The sequence below is a fragment of the Telmatherina bonti genome, assembly GCF_933228915.1.
Source record: "Telmatherina bonti genome assembly, chromosome: 12".
In the NCBI taxonomy this organism is placed as follows: domain Eukaryota; kingdom Metazoa; phylum Chordata; class Actinopteri; order Atheriniformes; family Telmatherinidae; genus Telmatherina; species Telmatherina bonti.
Genome location: NC_136610.1, coordinates 14,968,259 through 14,988,404, shown reverse-complemented (window position 1 = coordinate 14,988,404; position 20,146 = coordinate 14,968,259). Strand labels below are relative to the sequence as shown.

The 20,146-nt window shown below is 37.0% G+C and overlaps 1 protein-coding gene across 1 annotated transcript in view; it reads left to right on the top strand.

Annotated features, from left to right (window-relative positions):
• Nucleotides 1-20,146, top strand: part of ldb2a (LIM domain binding 2a) — a gene marked incomplete at both ends in the record, with an annotated part of 88,968 nt that overhangs the window by 53,451 nt on the left and 15,371 nt on the right. The window contains 2 exons of the mRNA XM_079250054.1: nt 8,374-8,546; nt 16,246-16,368. Of these exons, the coding sequence (XP_079106180.1) occupies nt 8,374-8,546; nt 16,246-16,368 (296 nt within the window). The remainder of the gene's footprint in view (nt 1-8,373; nt 8,547-16,245; nt 16,369-20,146) is intronic.

Here is a 20,146-nt window from a genome sequence, read left to right as displayed (position 1 = left end):
ATATTATCCCATTTTAAATCTTTATTACATATTTCCAGCCAATGGCTCTAATGACTGTTTTTAGAAATGAGAAAATATTGCTTGGACCTGATCTTGGAATATTATGAAGGTAAATATTATTAGGGTAACATTTTCTTAATTTTTTGCTTTGAGACTTTTATGGCAATGCAAATATGCACATCTGCATGTTTATGAAAGGATGATGACTATTCTGATATTTTGTGTACTGTTTGCAATTATTTGTGTTTTAAATTAATAAAGATGTCTTTATGGGCCGTGTGTGTAAGTGTGTGTGTGTGTGTGTGTGTTTGCCAGTGTCATTTATGATGCCCCACTCTGGCTTTGGAGCAGAAAAATCACTGTCGCTGTCTCACTGGCTGATGCTGCTGGCAGGAGTCCTGGGAACCAACGGGGGGAAACAATCCTAACAAAGTGGCATGAATTAATGTGACTAATTAACACCACGTTAATTATTTGTAAATTGCATGTTTGGGTACACATTACTTGAGAGACATATGCTGCTTGTCGTGTTTGCCCAAACAAGTGCCAGTTAATCTGCATCTCTGGAGTGTCCCGACTGAAGACGGGCCAATCAGCACAGTGCAGGAAGGCAAACACATGAGAGACCGAAAGAAGTTAGGTGAGGTGAAGTGGAAGGGACAGTAAGGAAGACAACTAAATCTTTAATTGTCTGGGCTCCATTTAGGTTGATTTATTTATTCATTTATGTTGTTTCTGTACAGTTACATTTTAGAAGGCTTAGGTTTGTGCGCTTATCTATGATGCCCCATACCATTTGATTTCTTGCTGGTGTTGTTCTCCAAGTCGCTTTGGAGAAAAGCTTTTGCTAAATGACTGTAGAATAGAATAGAAATAAGTTTTACATGTTTTTTAAATTGCATTCAGTAGATTTTTTAATTTCTTTTGTATCTTTGACAAAACACGCAATCAGAGCCGACTAGATTGGACCAGATTGCAACTAATGATAACTAGAAAGGACCAAAACATTTTGGAGAGGTGTTCCTGAACTACAGCATCAGTCTTGCATCCTGCTTGTTCTCTGAGCTCTCTCCTGCCTGTAAACGTCTGATGTTGAGTCTTGTCGTATTTTTTCCTTTGTCCATTTTGTCTTTTTTCATGGTCAGAGTGGATATCCAGTTGCAGACATCTGTATGGCGCCACAGCATGCTGGACAAAAGGTTGTAGTTGCAGTTTCTAAGCCTCTGCAGACTGCAAGACAGTGACTACTCCAGTAATGTACATAATTAATGCCAGTATGCTATCAAAATGGGTCAGAAATACATATTTTCAAGGTCAGAAAGTTATAAAATTCTTTTTTAAAGCAATGCTGATGAACTATGGTAGAGCTATTTTAGGATCAGTCTTGCATTCCGTTCCTTTTCTGCTTTTTCCAGCCAGGAAAAGACAGTCCGACGATGAGTCTTGTCTTACCTCTAGCTCAGTTTTCTATATCTTTTTCTTCTTTTTTTTTTTGATGAATTAGCCATGGTCCCTGTTCAAAACAGTTATTGTGTTTATATGCAGTTGCTGGCATGTGAAACGCAAAGCAAAACACAGTTGTAAAATGATGCCCATGGCTAAAAGAAAAGCCTTGTGAAGTCTGGTTTCTCAACTTCAGGATGCTGCAGGGCAACAGCTCCTGGTATGTACATAATGAATGTCAGTGTTTTTTTCAGAGTTTTAAGGTCAAAAACTTTATTCAAAAAAGTGAAAATCAAAGCTGGCACAATTATCAATTTTAATTACTGAGATTATTTTGCTCTAAAATGGCATACAGTAGATTCTTTAAGTCATATATTACAGCATTAGGAACTTTTATTGTCCAACTATCAGACACAATTTCATTATTTCAAGGAAGTAATATTTAATGGATGTTTTGCCAAGTTTTTTTTTTTTTTTTTGTAATATAATTGTATATTTATATGCCATTTACTGATAACGTAATCCACATGAATTCTAATATGGAGCATGTCACTGACAATTCAAAAGTCAAACTAAAAAGGGTCAGGGAAAAAGCTTCTTTTCAATAATAACAAGCCTTTATATCATTGTTTGCCTGACAGCTCTTATATAAGTTATGCTGACAAAAATTTCTGATTTTCATAAAAACCATGGCAAACATATTCACCATAACAATATTAACACTATTACTGGTGGATCAGTAAAAAGGAAAAGAAAATTAATGAATGAAAAATTAATGATTACCCAGTTAATTAATCAATGTTTTGTCCTTTGTTTTTGCAGTTAAATTACGCAAATAAAGATTTAAAAAATTAGCCAAACACAAAGCCCCCAAAAACTTCATTCACATTTAATAAAGCCTCTCAAACTAAACAAAACAAGTTCTTTAGTCCTCATTGCCGAGCTTTTATTTTCTGTGAAAATACACATTAACAGAGTAGTTTAAGATGTATTATCTGTAAAAGAAAAGAAAAAAAAATGCACATACAGTCAAATGTCCTTTTAAATAATCTTTTGGGGAGACAAAGATATCTGTTGACTTGCAGTAACTCTTAACTCGCTTAAGCATTTGGCTGCATTGTAAATATCAATTCGGGGAGCCTGGAAACAATTTAAATCCTCAGCCCATAAGCTATTTGAAGGGAAACACCAGACTACCATGCTTGAAATGATCCAAGACTTGCTAGCATGGCTACCATTACATGCTTATCTATCACTCTGTCACCCTGAGCTACACACACTAGGTTTTATTAGGACAGTTTTGGTTGAGAAGACGCAACCAAAACTCCTGCATGGTTTGGTGAGAAGGGCGAGAAGCAGATCTGTGAATCACCTGAGCACCCCCCCCCCCCCCCCCCCCCATCCCCCACCACTCCTTCTCACCCCTGTTTCTCCCTCCTTCTGCGAGTTGTCTTTCCCTCATTGACAAACACTTATTTTTTTATCTTCCCTCCGAGTTTCTTCTCCCTCTCACTGTTTCTCTCTTTCATCATTTGCTCATTTTTTTTCTGTCCCAACCCAATCCCTCCAACCCCCACTCCCCCAACCTCATCCTCCTCATCTACCCCCCCCCCCCCCCCCCCCCCCCCCCTTCATTTCCTCAGAGCTCCTCCGCATTAGCAGTCAGCTCCACTCCTAGACGTACTTTGTTTTTCAACCGTGGTGGAGACCGAGTGAGGGAGGCAGCGAGATACAGGGAGAGTGAAGAGAGCGAGAGAGCATCATTTACACAGTCATCCACGCCGAGCAGCCCCCGCAGCTCCCCTTCCACCCCTCCTTCCACCCCCCTCCGCTGCTGCTCACGATGCCAAACATTTTATATGTTATTTAGTCATGCCTGACTTTATCAAATTTGAAAAACATGCCAGTCATGGGTCCACCCTCCCCGTCTTCTCCCCCCTTCGGCCCCACCACACCAAACCACCAACAACATCCTCATCTTAGACTTTAACCATCCAGGTCTGACCTCCAGAGCCTCTCGAGCCACTGTCTTTGGGGACATTTCACTTCTAAATTAAGTTTTATTCCCAAGCCTGATTCCCCTTTCCACCTCCTCCTGACCACCCACCGGCCCTGGGGGAACAAGAGAAAGAGCATAATTCTACCCAGCAGAGTGTTGACTCTAAGATGGATTATTTCTGCTTGAAATCAGAGGCCATGTGCTGCTGGATAATGTGGCTTTCCCGATTTTTTTTTTTTTTTTCTTTTTCCCCACCAGCGTTCTAATGATGGAGATTTGACGGGCAGGGAAATGCAGAGAAACAGAGACTTGTTCACGAGGCGACGGACGAGAGACTGAAGGAAATCCCAACATGCTTGCCTTCATAATCCCAAAGTCAGGATTTATAGACATTTTGTTTTTGCTGTTATTTAAGAGTCTGTTGTAGCTCAGTTGGTGGAGCTTGTCACTACCACTTGCTTGGATTAAGGGGTTTATTACCAGTTAAAACCAATGATGTGAAGGGAAAAAAAGCATGAAAGCAAGTTTCTAGGAAGGTTCTTTTATGGCTAGTATCATTTCTCAAGCTTTGTTTATATTACAGATAAGTTGTTTTTTTTCCATTACCAAAATCCTGACATGATGTTCAGCTAGTGGAGCTGAACTTACATCTGCAACAGATGAAGGGTTTTTTTTCATCACGTCAAGTTACACAAATAAAATTTCCACTGTTAATAGAAAGTTAAAAAATACAGCTGGTAACTTATTTTTTGATTACTTAAGTAAATTTACAAAATGTCAGCTGTACTCAATTACCCAGTTCTTCTAAACATGAGTATTTTGGTGTATTTTATTTGTTTTGGGTTTTTTTTTTTTTTTTTTTACAAAATCAGACTTATTTTAAACAATTAGTGTTTTTCTGTTCCATATTGCCGATGGAGAACTGTTCCCTTTCTTACAAATCTTTGTTTTACACTGCATTCAGACCAACATCCAACATACCAATAAATCAGTAGAAGGTCATTGAAATGGTGAAGTGGGACCCCAGGTAAACAACAGATTCACAGCTTTCATGTTATAAAGAACATACATGAACATACATGATGTTTTGCTAGGATGAAATGAGGTAATGCTCTGGAAGATGCTCCGCTAGCAGCACATTCTTTGTATGAATGGTCTTTGTCTGTTTTTTTCACATTGAGATTTATTCTACTAAACATAAAAAATGTATATGATTATTTATCAGAAGGATAAAATCCATTATGTGATGCTGTAAATCATTATGACTGCATTTATTTATTCAAACTAAACTCAGTGCTGCTCACAATTATCTTAAAGAATAGAAAAAAATGCTTATAACTATGATATTATTTATGTTAGTCCCAAATTTGTGATATTGTGCCCTTTTTTCAGTAAATAATGGAATCATCATATAAATTACATTCAAAGTCAAATTTAAAAAAAATTCTGTCAATCCTTTACAAGAGGGGACCTATGTAAAAGTTTGCAGCACAGAGTAATAATGTCTGTTCAGGGCGAAGATGCTGGTTCAGACTTCGTGTGCATTTGTTGAGTAGCTGCCCTTGAGCAAGTGAGTTTGCCCAAGTGGAACAGCCCAGTGATGTCTGGATGAAGCCTGTATTCGCAGCCCAGCTCTCAGGCGGGTATGTGTACAGGAGTGTGAAGCTGCATGGCTGAAAATATGTACCAAGTTCAGCAGAAATCGTAAAGCTAGAGAATTGAGAAGCAAAAGAAGCAGGCTTTTTAGGAATATGTTGCCATGGTCTGATTCTGGGTTGCTCTGCAGATTGGGTTTGCACATCTACAGCAAGTAACTGAAGCTGCATTTGTGAGCTCTGCAGGAACCAGATGAGGCTTTTTGTCTCATGTGAAAGCTGATTGATGCAGCTGCTTTCTACTGGTGGTCTGCAGATGTCTGATCAACATATGAGGTTGGGCAGCTAAACATGTTTACTGTTTAATGCAGTGCTGCATACATTCTGTGTAAATCCTATGTATTAGGACTCACTCACTTTCACCCAATTAGGAAGAGAACATGTAGCATGGTTTCAGATTGTTATTTTGGAGGTACATTGAGATTTTTACTGGTGGTACAGAAGCTGAGAAGCTCAGAGACAAAAAGAACCCTCGGGGTGTAGAGCTAAAGTTAAGTAAAAGATAGTTTAAAAATCCATAAAGAGGAAACTGTGAATTTTTTTATTTTAAACTAACATTAGTTCAGATGCATTTTTTAAATTTCTTTTATTATAGTCAAACTAAAAACTAAGAAAGAAAACATTTCAGGACACCACTGTATTCTATAAAATACACCCCAGTATTCATGAATCGGTTTTATTACATGCTTTCAATGTGCATCCGTAATGTAATGGGAAATGTAAGCCTCACACAGTGTATCATCCGTACTTCTGCTTGAAGCCAGCTAACTCAGAGGAGATAGAAACCAGACAAAGCCTGAGGGCTATAAAACACTGAAGACACGCTCTCCCTCCCTGACTCCTCCTCCTCCAGTTTTCATCATGCAGCTTTCTCATTGTCTCTTTAGACTTCTGCAGAAAGTTTGCACTACAGAACTTGTCCATCTCAATAAGTCACTTGTATTCTGCGGTATGTCATACAATCTTATTATTCTGAAAAATCTGGGAAAATACTCGTTCTTTCACTTTCCTGCAGTCTTGTTCATTTGAGAAATAGTCAAGGCTCAGCGTGCTTATTATACAAATTGCCATATCTTGGCAGAAGGGCACAGAGAGGCCAAAATTTATGATATTGTCTGTTGTTTCAAGAAAACCTTTAATTTTCAGATGTGTTGGAAGATTTGAACCTGCCTCTGTGCACAGAAGATTTATTTGACACGTGTTTAAAGGAAAGATCAGAGCCAATCTGAATAGTGAAAAGCTGTCCTGCAGCCAGCTCCACATTCAGGATACAGTGCAGTGATAGATTTCAGGCAAAGCCAATATATATCTAGATATAGATTCATCAGTTGACCTTAACATGACAACTGCTGTTAATTTTCATGTAAAATTATTGTAATAATTTGACTTGTAGTTCAATGTCAATGAAAAGCTTTATATGTATATTTATACACAGACAACCTTTCAAGTACTGGATTGATGTTGGTCAATGGAAAACCGAATCAGTTCCAGAGCCTATTCATAGCAGCTTACTTTAACAAAAAAAGGGAATTTGAAGTATTAGTAATTTAGTATGGTATTATGCTATCACATAGACAATAACATTTTCCATTTGGCATGTATTTTCAGTCGTTTTGTTCAATTAGGCTTGAATTTAAAGCTTACATATGTTTACATTTTGATGCATGAATTTCAGAAGCACCACCACATTTTTTCACTGCAGTGCTTTACTGCTACAGATGTGTACAATGCTGCTTTTATTATTTATTACACCTATTTGACTGTTCCTTTATTTTATTTAGATTTTTTGTTTAAAAAAAAAATTATAAAATAATCTACCCATCCATTTTTCTTCATTTGCGTGTTCCAACGCAGGGTCTCATTGAGACTGGAGCTTATCGCATGCAGCTATGAAGTGAGAGGGGTACACCATGAACATGTCACCACTCCATCAGAGGGCTTTGTAATGAAATTATATCTCATTTCTATCAAATATCTGTAGAGATAGCAATATAAATTCATTTTCCTGTCCATCACAGAGCCAAACTTGGTGATTACAATTTATATACATATGTATACACATGTATATATTAAGATATAGTTAATTTTTCAGATTTAACATATTGGATTATTAATTCATTTGCAAATAAACCGTCCTCACCTAGATAAACACTAGCAAATAGCTTTGAAATAGGTGTCCACTGCGGTGACTATGCATTAAAAAGCAGCACATTATTACATCTGCTGTACAATGTGATAATGTGTTGCTGTTGTAGAGCACTGTGGAGTTTCTGTCTTTTTTCAAACTAATGAATTACTTACATAGCACTAATACTGATGAGAAAACACTACTTTCATGTAACAGTGTGTAAATTAAAAAAGGTTGAAATTTGTTATTTCTGACTTGTATGTGGATGTGTATGTGAGTGTGTGAGTGCTCCATCCGTGACAATATTTCATATTAACAATGTGTCATGTATTCTGTGCTTTAATGAAGGATGAAGTTCATCCTTCTCAAAATGCATTTTTAACATTACTAATGAAACTTGAAACTCTATTTATTTGTTTGTGATTAGTCAGGAGAGGATTAGCTCAGCTGGGTAGAAAGTCTTGGATGAAAGTCAAGCTCTGTCCAAAGTTCAAAAGTATGTCAAACAGCCTGTCTAAAGTTGTTTGGTTAACTCACTTTACCTCATTTGTTTAACATGTTTACAAAACAGAGGTGCAGCAAAATAGCAGGCTAATTTGTGGAGCTGCCGTACTGGTACACAGCCAGGCCAGCTGCCTCCTGCTGTTCCAGTCTGGATGCTGTTAAGCTAATTGTCTTTCCACTCCAGCTCAGTACTTCAAGACAGGCACCGAAAATCTCATCTACTTCATGAGAATGATATAAACAAACTAAATTATTGCTTTTAGATTTAGAGGTAGTGTGGTTCTTACCAATGCAAATACATTACATTAGAAAAAAAAAAAAGAAAAATCCAATGTGTAAATGAAAAATTAAAAAGAATATATATATATATATATATATATATATATATATATATATATATATATATATATATATATATATATATATATATATATATATATATATATACATATATACAGTAGTAATGGAAACTGCATATGTAGTATTGGGTACAGAGCTTATAGTAGTATCAATACTGTAACCTGTGATACAACAATGAAGCCTGTATGTACTTTTTCTACCTTTTCCCTCTTCCCTCCACATTATTTCATGTTTGTACTTCTTCTATATTTAGCAGCTGTGTCCTCTCTTCTGTCTCCCTGCAGCGATTGGCCGAACGTTGATCCCCCGCTATTTCAGTACCGTATTTGAAGGGGGCGTCACTGAGCTCCACTACATCCTCAAACACTCCAAGGAGTCTTTCCACAACTCCTGCATCACCCTGGACTGTGATCAGTGCACCATGGTCACCCAGCATGGGAAGCCAATGTTTACAAAGGTAACACATGACCCCTGAGCTTCTCCCACCATGAATAATTGATCACAGGCTATGATAATGGGCCAGACGACATGTTAAACTGGTTGAAGATTAAATCCATTTCCACCCTTTGATTCTCCTTTTCCTCTTTCTTTCACGGACTCTCTGGTTTTTGAAGTCAGACTTGATGGTTTTGCTGATATACACGGGAAGTTATGTCTATGCATAAATTATTAGACTACATGGGATCTGTTTAGTTAGAATACTTGTTAAACATCTATGGTTATTCACTGGGTGAGTGGAGATTTTAAACACCGTTTAAGCATGATTTTATAATAATTAGTCTTACTTTGGAATTTCCCATGAAGAATTATTAGTATTTTTTTTTTTTTTTTTTTTTTAAATATTAAGCTCAGAGTTAAACTGCTGTTTAAGGCAGTGAAGCATTAATAAATCAATTTAAAATATGGAGATTATTTAGTTATAATTTAACCATACACCTTGCATCTTGGTCATTTTATAAAATTTCTGTTTGACACAATTTTTTTGAATGTTAAAGTTTGTGCAGGGAAATGTCACGCTGATTAATATTTTACCCTCTTCACTTCAGATTTTGGCCTTTTCATAGACATCAAAATTCAAAATTCACTGTCATTTTTCATGTTAAAGAGCTTGACAGATTATTAAACCCACAGAAACCCCCAATGCAAATCTTCCAAACCAGGAATGAGATGTTTGATGAATAACTGATGCAAACAAAGCAGCGGACGCACTAATTGTGCAGGTGAAATAATCCAGACCTGAAACAAAGGTCCTCTAAACGCAGTAAAGCTGAGCTCATCTGCTTTTGTCCTTGGGGAGAGTATTCCCCAGTGAGCTGCAGTGAATGTCTGCTTCACCACAGTCTGATCCAGATGGCTCGCTGACTTATAGCGTTCTTCTGCTGACTGTCTAAATGAGTCTGAGGCCAGATACCTTGTCAGCGCTGAGCAGCCGAGCTAAAGGGATTCCATGTTCCCTGTACCATAAACCCCGAGCTGAAGCACTGGACCATATTGTTCTGACATTAAACAGCAACACCCTCTTGTTTTCAGGACTTGACAGTATGCGCTCTTGGATGTGAGCGTTTGTGAGCAAACTTCAAAATTAACTTTTTGGCAGACCGTTTAAGGGGCAGTGATACTACAAGCCATTATATCCTTCAACTTTTATTGAGGTTTAATGTAGTATCTTTAAATTGAAATCAACTACCAGAGCCAGCAAGCTGATGCCATTTTTTTTTAGCTTTCAGTACAAATGATATAGCTGTAGACTTCCCATATGTCTAATATGGCAATGATTTGCCTTTTTTTAGGAAATTAAATTATAGAAAAGCTGTACTAGCCAAAACTTTGTTAATGGCTTTTTTTTTTTTTTTTTTTTTTAAAGTAAAAATCTATTAATGTAATCAGCAGTTGCATTTGTTGAGATAGTCAGCAGTGTTTGAGCCTCAGAGTGAACTGTATTTATATTAACAAAGCTCTTTTCATGACATGTTGTAAATAAATAAATTGCAATTTATCCCAGAGAATTCTTTATTTATTTAATTTTTTCATACATTTAAATAGGGAAAATTCACTACATTAAAATGTAATCAAGTAACATATTTCCATGTGTGATGTAGCTTTATTCCTAAGTATTTGTATTTGTTTGCTGGTTTAGAGCAACGTGATGTCAAACACTATTGCGAGCTTATAAAAACTCTACATATCTTTGGTTTCTATACTTGTTGCTCACAAAAATAGAAACTAAACAAAATTCATGACTGCATTTCATAAGCATTAGTTATTATAAACATTTGCGGTTTGATGTGCACAGAGCTGGATGGCTCTGAAATCACTGATACAGCTTCTCTACTATATCAAGCTAATGTTGACAGATACTTTATATCCATCGGGCTCTACTTAAAGCCCAAAGTGACAAAGTTACAGTTAATGAGTCATTGGAGCTCCTTTATCAACCAAATGTGACACATTTCCAATCAAAACCAAATATGTGGGGCAGGTACAGCTAATACTGGAGTGTTTTTAAATCAGTCTTTAGATTTGATTTGGCGGCTTGACACAAGAGCAGAAGCTGTCGGAGTAATATGGAGCTCTAGTGCCCCCCTCCAATAAAACTGACTTATAGCTTTACAAGAGAAAAGAAAAACAAAAGAAAAAGGAAATAATCAGACAATTATCACAATTATACCTAATCATAACTAAGATTTTTTTTTATTTCATCTAATTTACAGCATTTTTTTAATTACACAAACCCAAATTGCATATTTTATAATCTTTTTATTATTTGTGACTAAATTGTGACTTTTTTGTATCTCTGCATCAGTTTTGACACATTACTCCACCAATCCTGCTGTAACACCCTGACATTTTCATTTAACTTTCAGGAAAGTTTTTCTTTTTAATTATGTAACAAAGGATGTTTGTTTCAGAGTCTATTGTTAGTTTGGATATTGCAGACATTTACTGTGTGCAAATATATATTTTATGTTAGAATACGCCTCCATATTAGGAAGGTGATTGGAGGCAGACTCGTTTGAGGTGGCTATTGTTTGGCACATGTATAGATGGGAGCTCCTTTTTGTTATTGCTTCAGTAAATGAGTATGAAATATCTCTGATAATACACAACAGCAGATGTTTTTGTTTTGTTTTGTTTTCCATGTTGCTGTTATTTGGTTTTAGTAAACAAGGCTTTTCAAAAGCAGCAGACCAAAAAAAAAAAAAAAAAAAAAAAGGCATAATATATAACAAGTGTCAGATATTAACCGTGCAGAATAGAACAGAGCGGGCCAGGCCTGGTCAACAAAAGCTAAATTTGATGCTTGCAGCCCTGCTCTCTTTTCATCTTCACCTAAATTGGATGAGAAGAATTAATTCATTAGAAAGAAAAAAAAAAATTCCAATAACTGAGCGTGTTCTGTCTGAGCTCCCAGCAGCAGCAGCAGCAGCGAGCCTGCAGCTCTGGAGGCCCGAATCTCAATCAGCTCTGCCTCGCCTCGCTTTCCTCAACCACCACCACCACCACCCTTCATCCCCCCTCGCTCATCCTCTTCCCTGACTCGCTCGCTCATTTTTCCCTCGCTCTCTCTACTCCGCCGCCCCCCTCCACCTCCCCCCACACCCTCGACACACACACAGGCACACACGCACACACCCGCATCCTTCATCCCTAGAGAAATCATCCCCAGCTCCCAACTTGCTCTTGCTCTGCCCGTCTCTCTCTCTCTCTCCCTCGCTCTCTCTTTCTCTCTCCCTCTCTCTCTCTCTCTCTGCTTGTCTCTTTCTGCTCCCCTCTCTGTCTTTCAATGTGTCTAAATCTACCGCATATTTAAATAATTATTCTGGTTTATTAAAGGTTGTGTTACATTTGCAGTTTTTAACATCTTTCAGAAGTAACAACACAGTGGTCACCCGGTGAACTGGTGAAATCTGGGAGTGATGAAATTAGCTCAGACAGAAAAGGAGCATCTTAAACCTTTTACTTTAAATATATTTTTTAAAAAAAACATAATAAAAATGAATAGTAATGCAATGAATGCGTTTGGCTGCAGACTATACCTGTTGGCACAGGGGTTTAGTGTTGTCCCTCCTCCCCAGTCCACAGATGTGCCACAATGAATCCAACAGGTATCAACCAAACTCCCTGGTTAACCACAGTCATCTGGAAACCCCAACTGAAGATCAACACTTTTATCTCCATCTCCATTATTTTGTGGTAAAATCTAAGAATTTATGATATAAAATATCAAGTAAAACATAGACAATACTGAGGGATGAGCGATAAGTAATGGCAGACTCATTTTGGGTTTGGCTCTAGTCCCTGCATCCTAACTGCTACCAGAAAACTGCATTTTATAACCAGATATTATTGAAATGGTTAAAAAAAAGAAAGAAAATCAAGGTTTCAGGGGTTTAATACAGTTTGTGCTCTTTCTTCCTTCGTATTCAGGTTTATTTCTGATACGACTGAGTATGCATGAGTGTCTAATGAGTGGGCGGAGCCAGACACTGACTACTTATAGTAGGTGTTGCTCTTCAAGGTGCACAGCTAGCAAGGCTGAGAGGTGTTGACAAGGTGACACAGGGTGCCAATTTGAGCAAAACTTCCCATCCTCCCAGCCCCCTCCTCCAAGTATCCCAACACCTTTATTCAGTTCCCCGCAGTCCTTGATTTCCCTGACCAGTGTGTGTTAGCTGCGAGTGTTTGGTCCTCGTTACCGGTGCCCAGCTGGCTTTTCGACATGCTGGGAAGTGAGCAAAAGGCAAGTTTTTCAGACAGTGAGTGAATTTAATTCTGTGGGAAAATGAGAAGTGAGTTTCATACTACTCACCTGTTTTTGCTGATCTTTTATCATGATTGAAAGTTTTTCATTTTATCTATCTTGGTTGTTCACCGAGTTTCTTTTATTAATAGTCCCTTTTGAAGTCCGACTTGACGGCCCCTAATTGCTCTGCGTGCCCGTCATGTCTAACAGAGTGAAGAGTTAATGGTCGGTGATTATTGGGTGATGTATGGCTTCCATGACTGTACATTACCTAGAATCAGGTTTGCTTTGAGAGAACTGCAGCTGTTGTCATTCATTTTAACGTTACATCTGTGTATCAATGACTAGTGTTGAGTTTGACACGATTTAACATCCCCTTAATATCGCTAGTGTGTAATGTTCCGATTATGATGGGATTTTTACAGAATGCCAACACTTTTCCCTTATTTTTCTGTTGTTGTTTTTTTTTTTGTTGTCCTATAACGGCTTTCTGTTATCTGAATTTTCAGCCCCCTTGTGCAGATTTATCTCTTTCATCTGATTTCAGTAGTCTGTGTACATTTCTGAAATGCCTTCTAGCGATTAAATACATGCTGACCTTTTTTAGCAGAAGACAGTGGGTGCAGTCACAAAAACGTGGGGAGAGAGATGGAGACTGCACTGCCTTTCTTAGAGCAAGGAGACTAAAGGTTCCCAGCGATGTGCTGCTCACTCTTCAGCACAGAGTCACATCATATTTCTTCTATATAAACATTTTCATTGATCCAAAAGTTAATTTGAGCTGTTAACAAGATCCACTGTTGTACAAGGATTGCTGTGTTTGGGGAGCATGTTCAATTATCTTGTCACAACACTCATTATAATATATTTGCTTTAAGGCTGTAGCTGATTATGATTTTCATCATGAGCTGATTGTATAATCAATCATAAGTTCTATAAAATACTGATCCAAAAACCCCAAAACTATTCAAGTAACCAAAAGAAGACAACTCATAAATCTGTGATGAAATGCAACTGGCATTATTTGCTTATTTATTTATTTTTTCTAAAAGTGGATGAATAATTTCAGCCACAAACTGAACACATAAGGAGCATGAGCAGTTTGTTGTAAAGTACAGCCAAGCATCTTTGTGTTCACTGACACAGACTGCTGAGCTGCAGTAATATATGATTTGTAAGCACTTTGTTGCTGTAATTAAGAATCTTATGTCAACTCTGATCCTGTTTTTTTTTCTCACTAGAAATACTGATGAATGCTCATAATAATCTGTTTAATGACCTTCAGCTCCACTGTTAACTGATTGTCAGGTTGGGCTACAGTATTGAGCAGCGTCTCAGCAGCAGGACACTGTTATTCTTTCTCGCTCTTTTGAGCTGGAGATCCTCTGATCTCAGACCCGTTGTGTGGAAGATTTATGACCCTGCTCTTAAATCAATGGGGACTCTCTGTGAGGGGCTGTACCATTTAATGGAACACTTTTTAATTCAACGGGATTTTCTTCCTTTTAGTTTTCATGAAGGAATGCTATTTAACCAAAAATAATGGTCACGGCCATTGTGAGAAATATTAGGTTTAACCAACTGACTTTCACTGTGGAGAAACAAATAGCTTGTATGATTGAATCTACTGTGGAATCTGTGGAGACAAAAAGGCAGCTTTGGCTGCGGTTGTGTCTCTGCACCAGTGCCACGAAGACAAATTCTTGCACAGTTATTGCACTCGGCAATTAAAGTGATATTTTTAGTCTGGTTCTGATTTAGGCGATTTACCCATTTCTTCATCGGTTACTGAGAAGCAGAGGGCTTGCAGAGAGAAACAGAAGCATGAGTAGATGCATTGCTGAGGACGCAGTTGGCTCTATGGAAGAAGGAATCAATAGTGTGTTGTTGTTTCACAGTAGGCAGTAGACCTGGAAAACATCATAACACACTGGCTCGCTAGTAACACAATTGAAGTTATTTCATAGCTGGTGGGTAAATAACATAAATCTACAAAAATAAACAAACAAAACAAAACAAAAAAAAAAACAACAACAAAAAAACATGCACACACACCTTTACTTGCTTCTTTCATGCCTTAATATTTGGTTGTTTAATAGGTTTCACATACAAATTTATATTTATTTATATATATATATATATATATATAGATAGATAGATAGATAGATAGATAGATAGATAGATAGATAGATAGATAGATAGATAAGTGCTGTATATAATATACTTATTTTTCCTACTGGAAATTATCAATAATGCATTAGAATTGCTTATATTTGGAGCTTGGACTATTGCCATTTTGGACAGGGCTCCTTGGAAAAATAGATCTAGTTATTTCACTGGTGCTTCTCTGGTAAAGTAAAAATTAATTTAAAAAGAATACATTATTTACTCATGTACATGTATAGTAATTACACTGCAGTGAAAATAAAATGAGAAAAAGAAAAAAATGCCCTGCAAAAGTGTAAGTAGCATATTATTTACCAATGTAAGATATGTGAATGTACAACAATTTTTTTTAGCAATTTCTATTTTAATCTCAGTTGAAATCAACACTTGGCTGGGAGCGCTGTACAGTATTCACATTTCCAGCCAAGACTACAGAGAAGTTGTTTTTTAGAAGTAAAGCTTCTTTTTTTTTCCTTCTCATTTAAACTGAGTGTTTTGGCACGTGACCAGCAAAGGTAGATGGGTGGGAATTGGGGCGATATGGGTGAGGAGGGGGACTACTGTGGGGGAGGGATGAAGGATAGGGGCTGCAGTATGGCCGCTGGCCTCTTTCTTGTTGATCCTCAGGAGACCATCTGCGCTGGGGGCATTGATTAGAGTGTGTCTGGTGGGATTACATCTTTGCTGTTGCCATGCCAACTAATCAGCTGATTTTTTTCTCCCTCTCTCTCTCCCTCTCTCTCTGTCTGTCTCACCATTTCTCTCTCTCCTCGTTGTCACAGCAACGAAATACAGGAGAAACGAAAGAGTCCCAGCATCGCTGTATTCAGCCAGAGGAGTGGAAAAAAAAATGTTTTTTTTTCTTCCCCCTCACTGTCTCTCTCTTTCTCTTCCTAATTGGTAACTCTCTCTGACCTAAAGTTCTTTTGTCTCTGGCGTAAACACACCCCTCTCCAGATTACATTTATTTTTGCATTCTAGAAATAGCTAAATGGTTGCGAGGCCCTGGGACAGAGTAAATATTGAGAGCATAATAGCTTTATGCTACAAAGTCCTTGAGCTAATTCCAGAAAGCAGACAAAACCCTTTCAGCATTTTTTTTTTTTTTATTAAAATCACACCTGACCAACAAACAATGAATATATTTTTTTTTTCTTGTTCAACTTATTTCATCAGCTGCCTGCCAGCGCGTTAAGATCACTGAAGAGAGCTGTGAAGTTACACTAAATATATTATCTTTTTGCAGGTTTGTACAGAGGGTCGTTTGATATTGGAGTTTGCCTTTGACGACCTGATGAGGATCAAGACATGGCACTTTACCATCCGGCAGTACCGGGAGCTCATCCCTCGCAGTATCCTAGCCATGCATGTAAGTGCAGCATCACCAAACACACACCTGCCTGCTGCTCTGGGCGATAGCTTTTTTTTTAAATATGAGCGAGTTAAAACATGTTTAGAAGATTTTCATGAGCATATAAAATTTAAACACCAATAAAGCTGTTTGATGGGATTTTTGCAAATCTATTTATTTGCAGACATCAAAGACAGCAAAGGATAAAAACAGCCCTTGTCTAACAAAAAAGAGAGGGGAGAGAAAAAGAAAAAAAAAACAAAGTCGAATGAATAATCTGCTTAATTCTACTAAATGTACCACCAGAGCTATGAAGCGAGCAATAACACCATGTCTCTGTTTTCAGCTGAATTCAACCTGAGAGTGCAAAGTGCGGTCCCGTTGTTACAGAAAACAATACCAGAATTTTACATATATTCACATGACTGAAATCATGTGCAGTGCAAATGCTTTTATTTGTTTCAAGTACTTGAAATAGCGAAGCTCTGTTTTGGGGATTTGTCATAACTTTATGTCAAGTTATATATAAAAATCTTGCAAGGTAATATAAAGGGTTAACAGAATAGGTCTGATTAGAAGATGGTAAACTGTGTTTTAGCATCATAATATTTAATAGAGACAGAGAAATCAAAGGTCATTGTTGTAATTTTCCCAAGTAATCTTTTTCATTCTAGAGCAAATGTTTTTTTTTCCTTTATAAATAGTAATGTAAATATAATCTAGTGATAATTATACTGTAGCGGTCTCACTCATATTTTTGTACACTTGAAACTAAATGTCTAAAGAAATGGTTTTGGTCCTGTGTAAAGTTTGAATTAAAACACAATGTTTTTAATGTTTTTTGTTATATAGGGAAGTTTTTGGCGATTTCAGCAAGACCATATTCTGCAGGATCCTGCACAGCATCACTCAGTTACCTGCAGTCCTTCAACCTGTCACCCACTGCCACCCGGCATGTTACACAGCAGGAAAAAACCAAGTCACATTTTACACAAAGTTATTTTTTTCTTCCTTTTAAGAAAGTTTTTTTTTTTCCTTTTTTAGATTTAGCATTTTATAGAAACAATTTCTTAATTTTGCTAAATTTCTTCCAAAACAGACATGTATCGCACTCATGTAAATGCAGCTCCTGCTGTTTGCTTGATAATTTAAGTAGGATTAATTCCTTGTCTTACTCTGGTGGACCTAAAGGTGTAAGAACACAGCTTTTCTTTTTGGCCAGATCTTCATATGAATTTCCCCTCAGCAATAAATTGGCCCCTCAGGGCATTCACCTTAATTCCAGAAGAGTGGGATATTGTGGGGTATTGTGGGTCCTGGCCAGCTCTTCAGTGATTTGTGTTTGAGTGCGAGTTCCTCCTTTTGATCGCTGTCTGGGCTAATGAAAGCAGATAGTCACATGGGAGTCAGAATAAGAAAGTTGAAACTGCAGTTTCTCGTACAGATGTAGCTGCTTTGGAAAGCAGCTATGTCTTCAAACTTTTTGAAGTGAGTTCTGCTGCACTTTTTTTTTTTTTCATCAAGCTTCACAAGAGGCTGTTTGAAAAAAAAAAAAAAATTAAAGTTTGTTCTTGACATCGTTTGTTGAAGTTGGAATTTTTCTGTCACTGCTTTGATCCATTACTGAGCGATTCATCAAATCAGAGATGGAATAAGTATAAACCAATATTTTGTTGGAGCACAAACACAAGATGAAAATACTCCGCAGCAGCATGGTGTAAAAATCCTTGTTATTGTCCTAAGAAACCTTAATGTCACACTACAGACTTTGCACACATGCGTTACAAAGACAGATGATAAGTGCATTGATTAGACAGGTTTAGATGTTTGATCAGCTTTGATTTCCAAGAGTCTCAAACTCTATAATGATTTAGTTAAGTGTTGCTGTTCTGACAACATCTTCTACATACTGACTGCAGAGTTCAACTGTCAGCAGCAAAACTTTCTAAATGTTTTATTATTATTTAATGAAAGCTGAATCTTAAAGTCACTCTTAAAAAAAATAAAAAATAAAAATATCTATCTATCTATATATATATATATATCTATATCTATATCTATATATCTATGTATATATATATATATATATATATATATATATATATATATACATACATATACATATATATATATATATATATATATATATATATATATATATATATATATATATATATATATATATATATATATATATATATATATATATGTGTGTATGTATATTATGTTACTTTCATACTAACAGTCAGTACAGAAAACTTCTCATAAACATAGCTTGTACTGCATGTTTTGCTGCATTTTGTTTGTTTTTTTTATACTCAAACGGGTAAATGTGCAGTAGAGATATTAATGGTACTGATCAGGAGTGCAGCTAGAAATGTGTTCCTGCACTGGAGAAGTAACACAACAGCCACACAACAAAGAAAATACGCAGTAGTGTTGATGAGATTGTTCTATAGCTGGGGTGTCCACCTCCAGTCCTCGAGGGTCAAAATCCTGCATGTTTTCCATGCATCCCTGCTCCAACACACCTGACTCATTTAAGTTATATTGCCGAACATCATTGGCTTTTGGATCCATTTATTGTAAGACAGCTGTGTTGGAGCTGGACTACAAGGAAAACTTGCAGGACAGCGGTCCTCCAGGACCGACTTTAGACACACACGTTATATATATATTTTTTTTTTATTTACTGATGCAGTTATCCTGCTTTTACTGTGAATGTTAACTCAAACTGAGATGAGTTATTTCATATGGGTGGTTGATCTAACCTGCAACCTCACGTAATCATTTGTAAAATTTGTCTTAATTTAAATGCGAAATGAAAGCTGAAGCTGAAGAATGTGATGCATTTAAAAGCACATTATTTTACAGTAAACAGTTACATATATGAATAGATCACCTTGCACCACTGCTGAGCAACAGCTTGACTCCGCTCACATTAAATTTGATGTATGTGTCGTACCTACTCGCTGGCATTGTTTTTCATTGTTTAAGATTCCTATTTGAACTTCTGCCCTCCATCTAAAATTTTGAATGTTTTTGTATTCTCTTGTTTGTGAGGCCTCTGGGATGGACTTCCCCTATCGTCTTACCTCCTTATATGTCAGTATTTTTGCAGCTTGCTACACAAATTGTTGATCCATCACTGCTCGAGTGGTGGCATGAAAAATGTCTGTAAAGTACATTCATTCTAATTCTGCTTGATGAGTAAAGTAATTCAGACCGTGTTCAATAACCTGCCAAATAATGCAGACTAGTTCAATTCTCCCGTCACTCTTGTTGGTCTGCTGACGGTACAAAAGGACTCCCTCTCTTCCTTCTTGACTTTCTCCACACTGAGATGCTGCCTGAGATAGAATTATGCATTTTTCATGAGGCTGTGAACGCGAGTGTGCTTGCTGCTTCTGCTCAGTCTTGGCTATGTTTTGCTCTGTCAATACCTACAGCTTTTTATGATGTGAATGCTTATTTGTGGAGTGGCAAACAAGCTCAGTGAATAATCATGTGTCTTCAGATGCAGCTCTATAATTGCCAGCTTGGTTCTTTTGTTTTTTCTTTTTTTTTTTTTTTTTTTTTTTTACTTTGCTATTATTGAAGCTATATCCTTCACACCCACACTTATTTTTATAATACTGCATAATCTCAGAGTTGCAGTTTCATTTTTTTTAAATAGATGTAGATAGCTTCTAATCTTTAGTATGCATCATGCAAACAAATTTTTATCTTATGTTTGACGTCAGTTGGACAATGCCCGCTAAATAAAATAGCAGATTTATTTAGTCTTTTTGGCTCT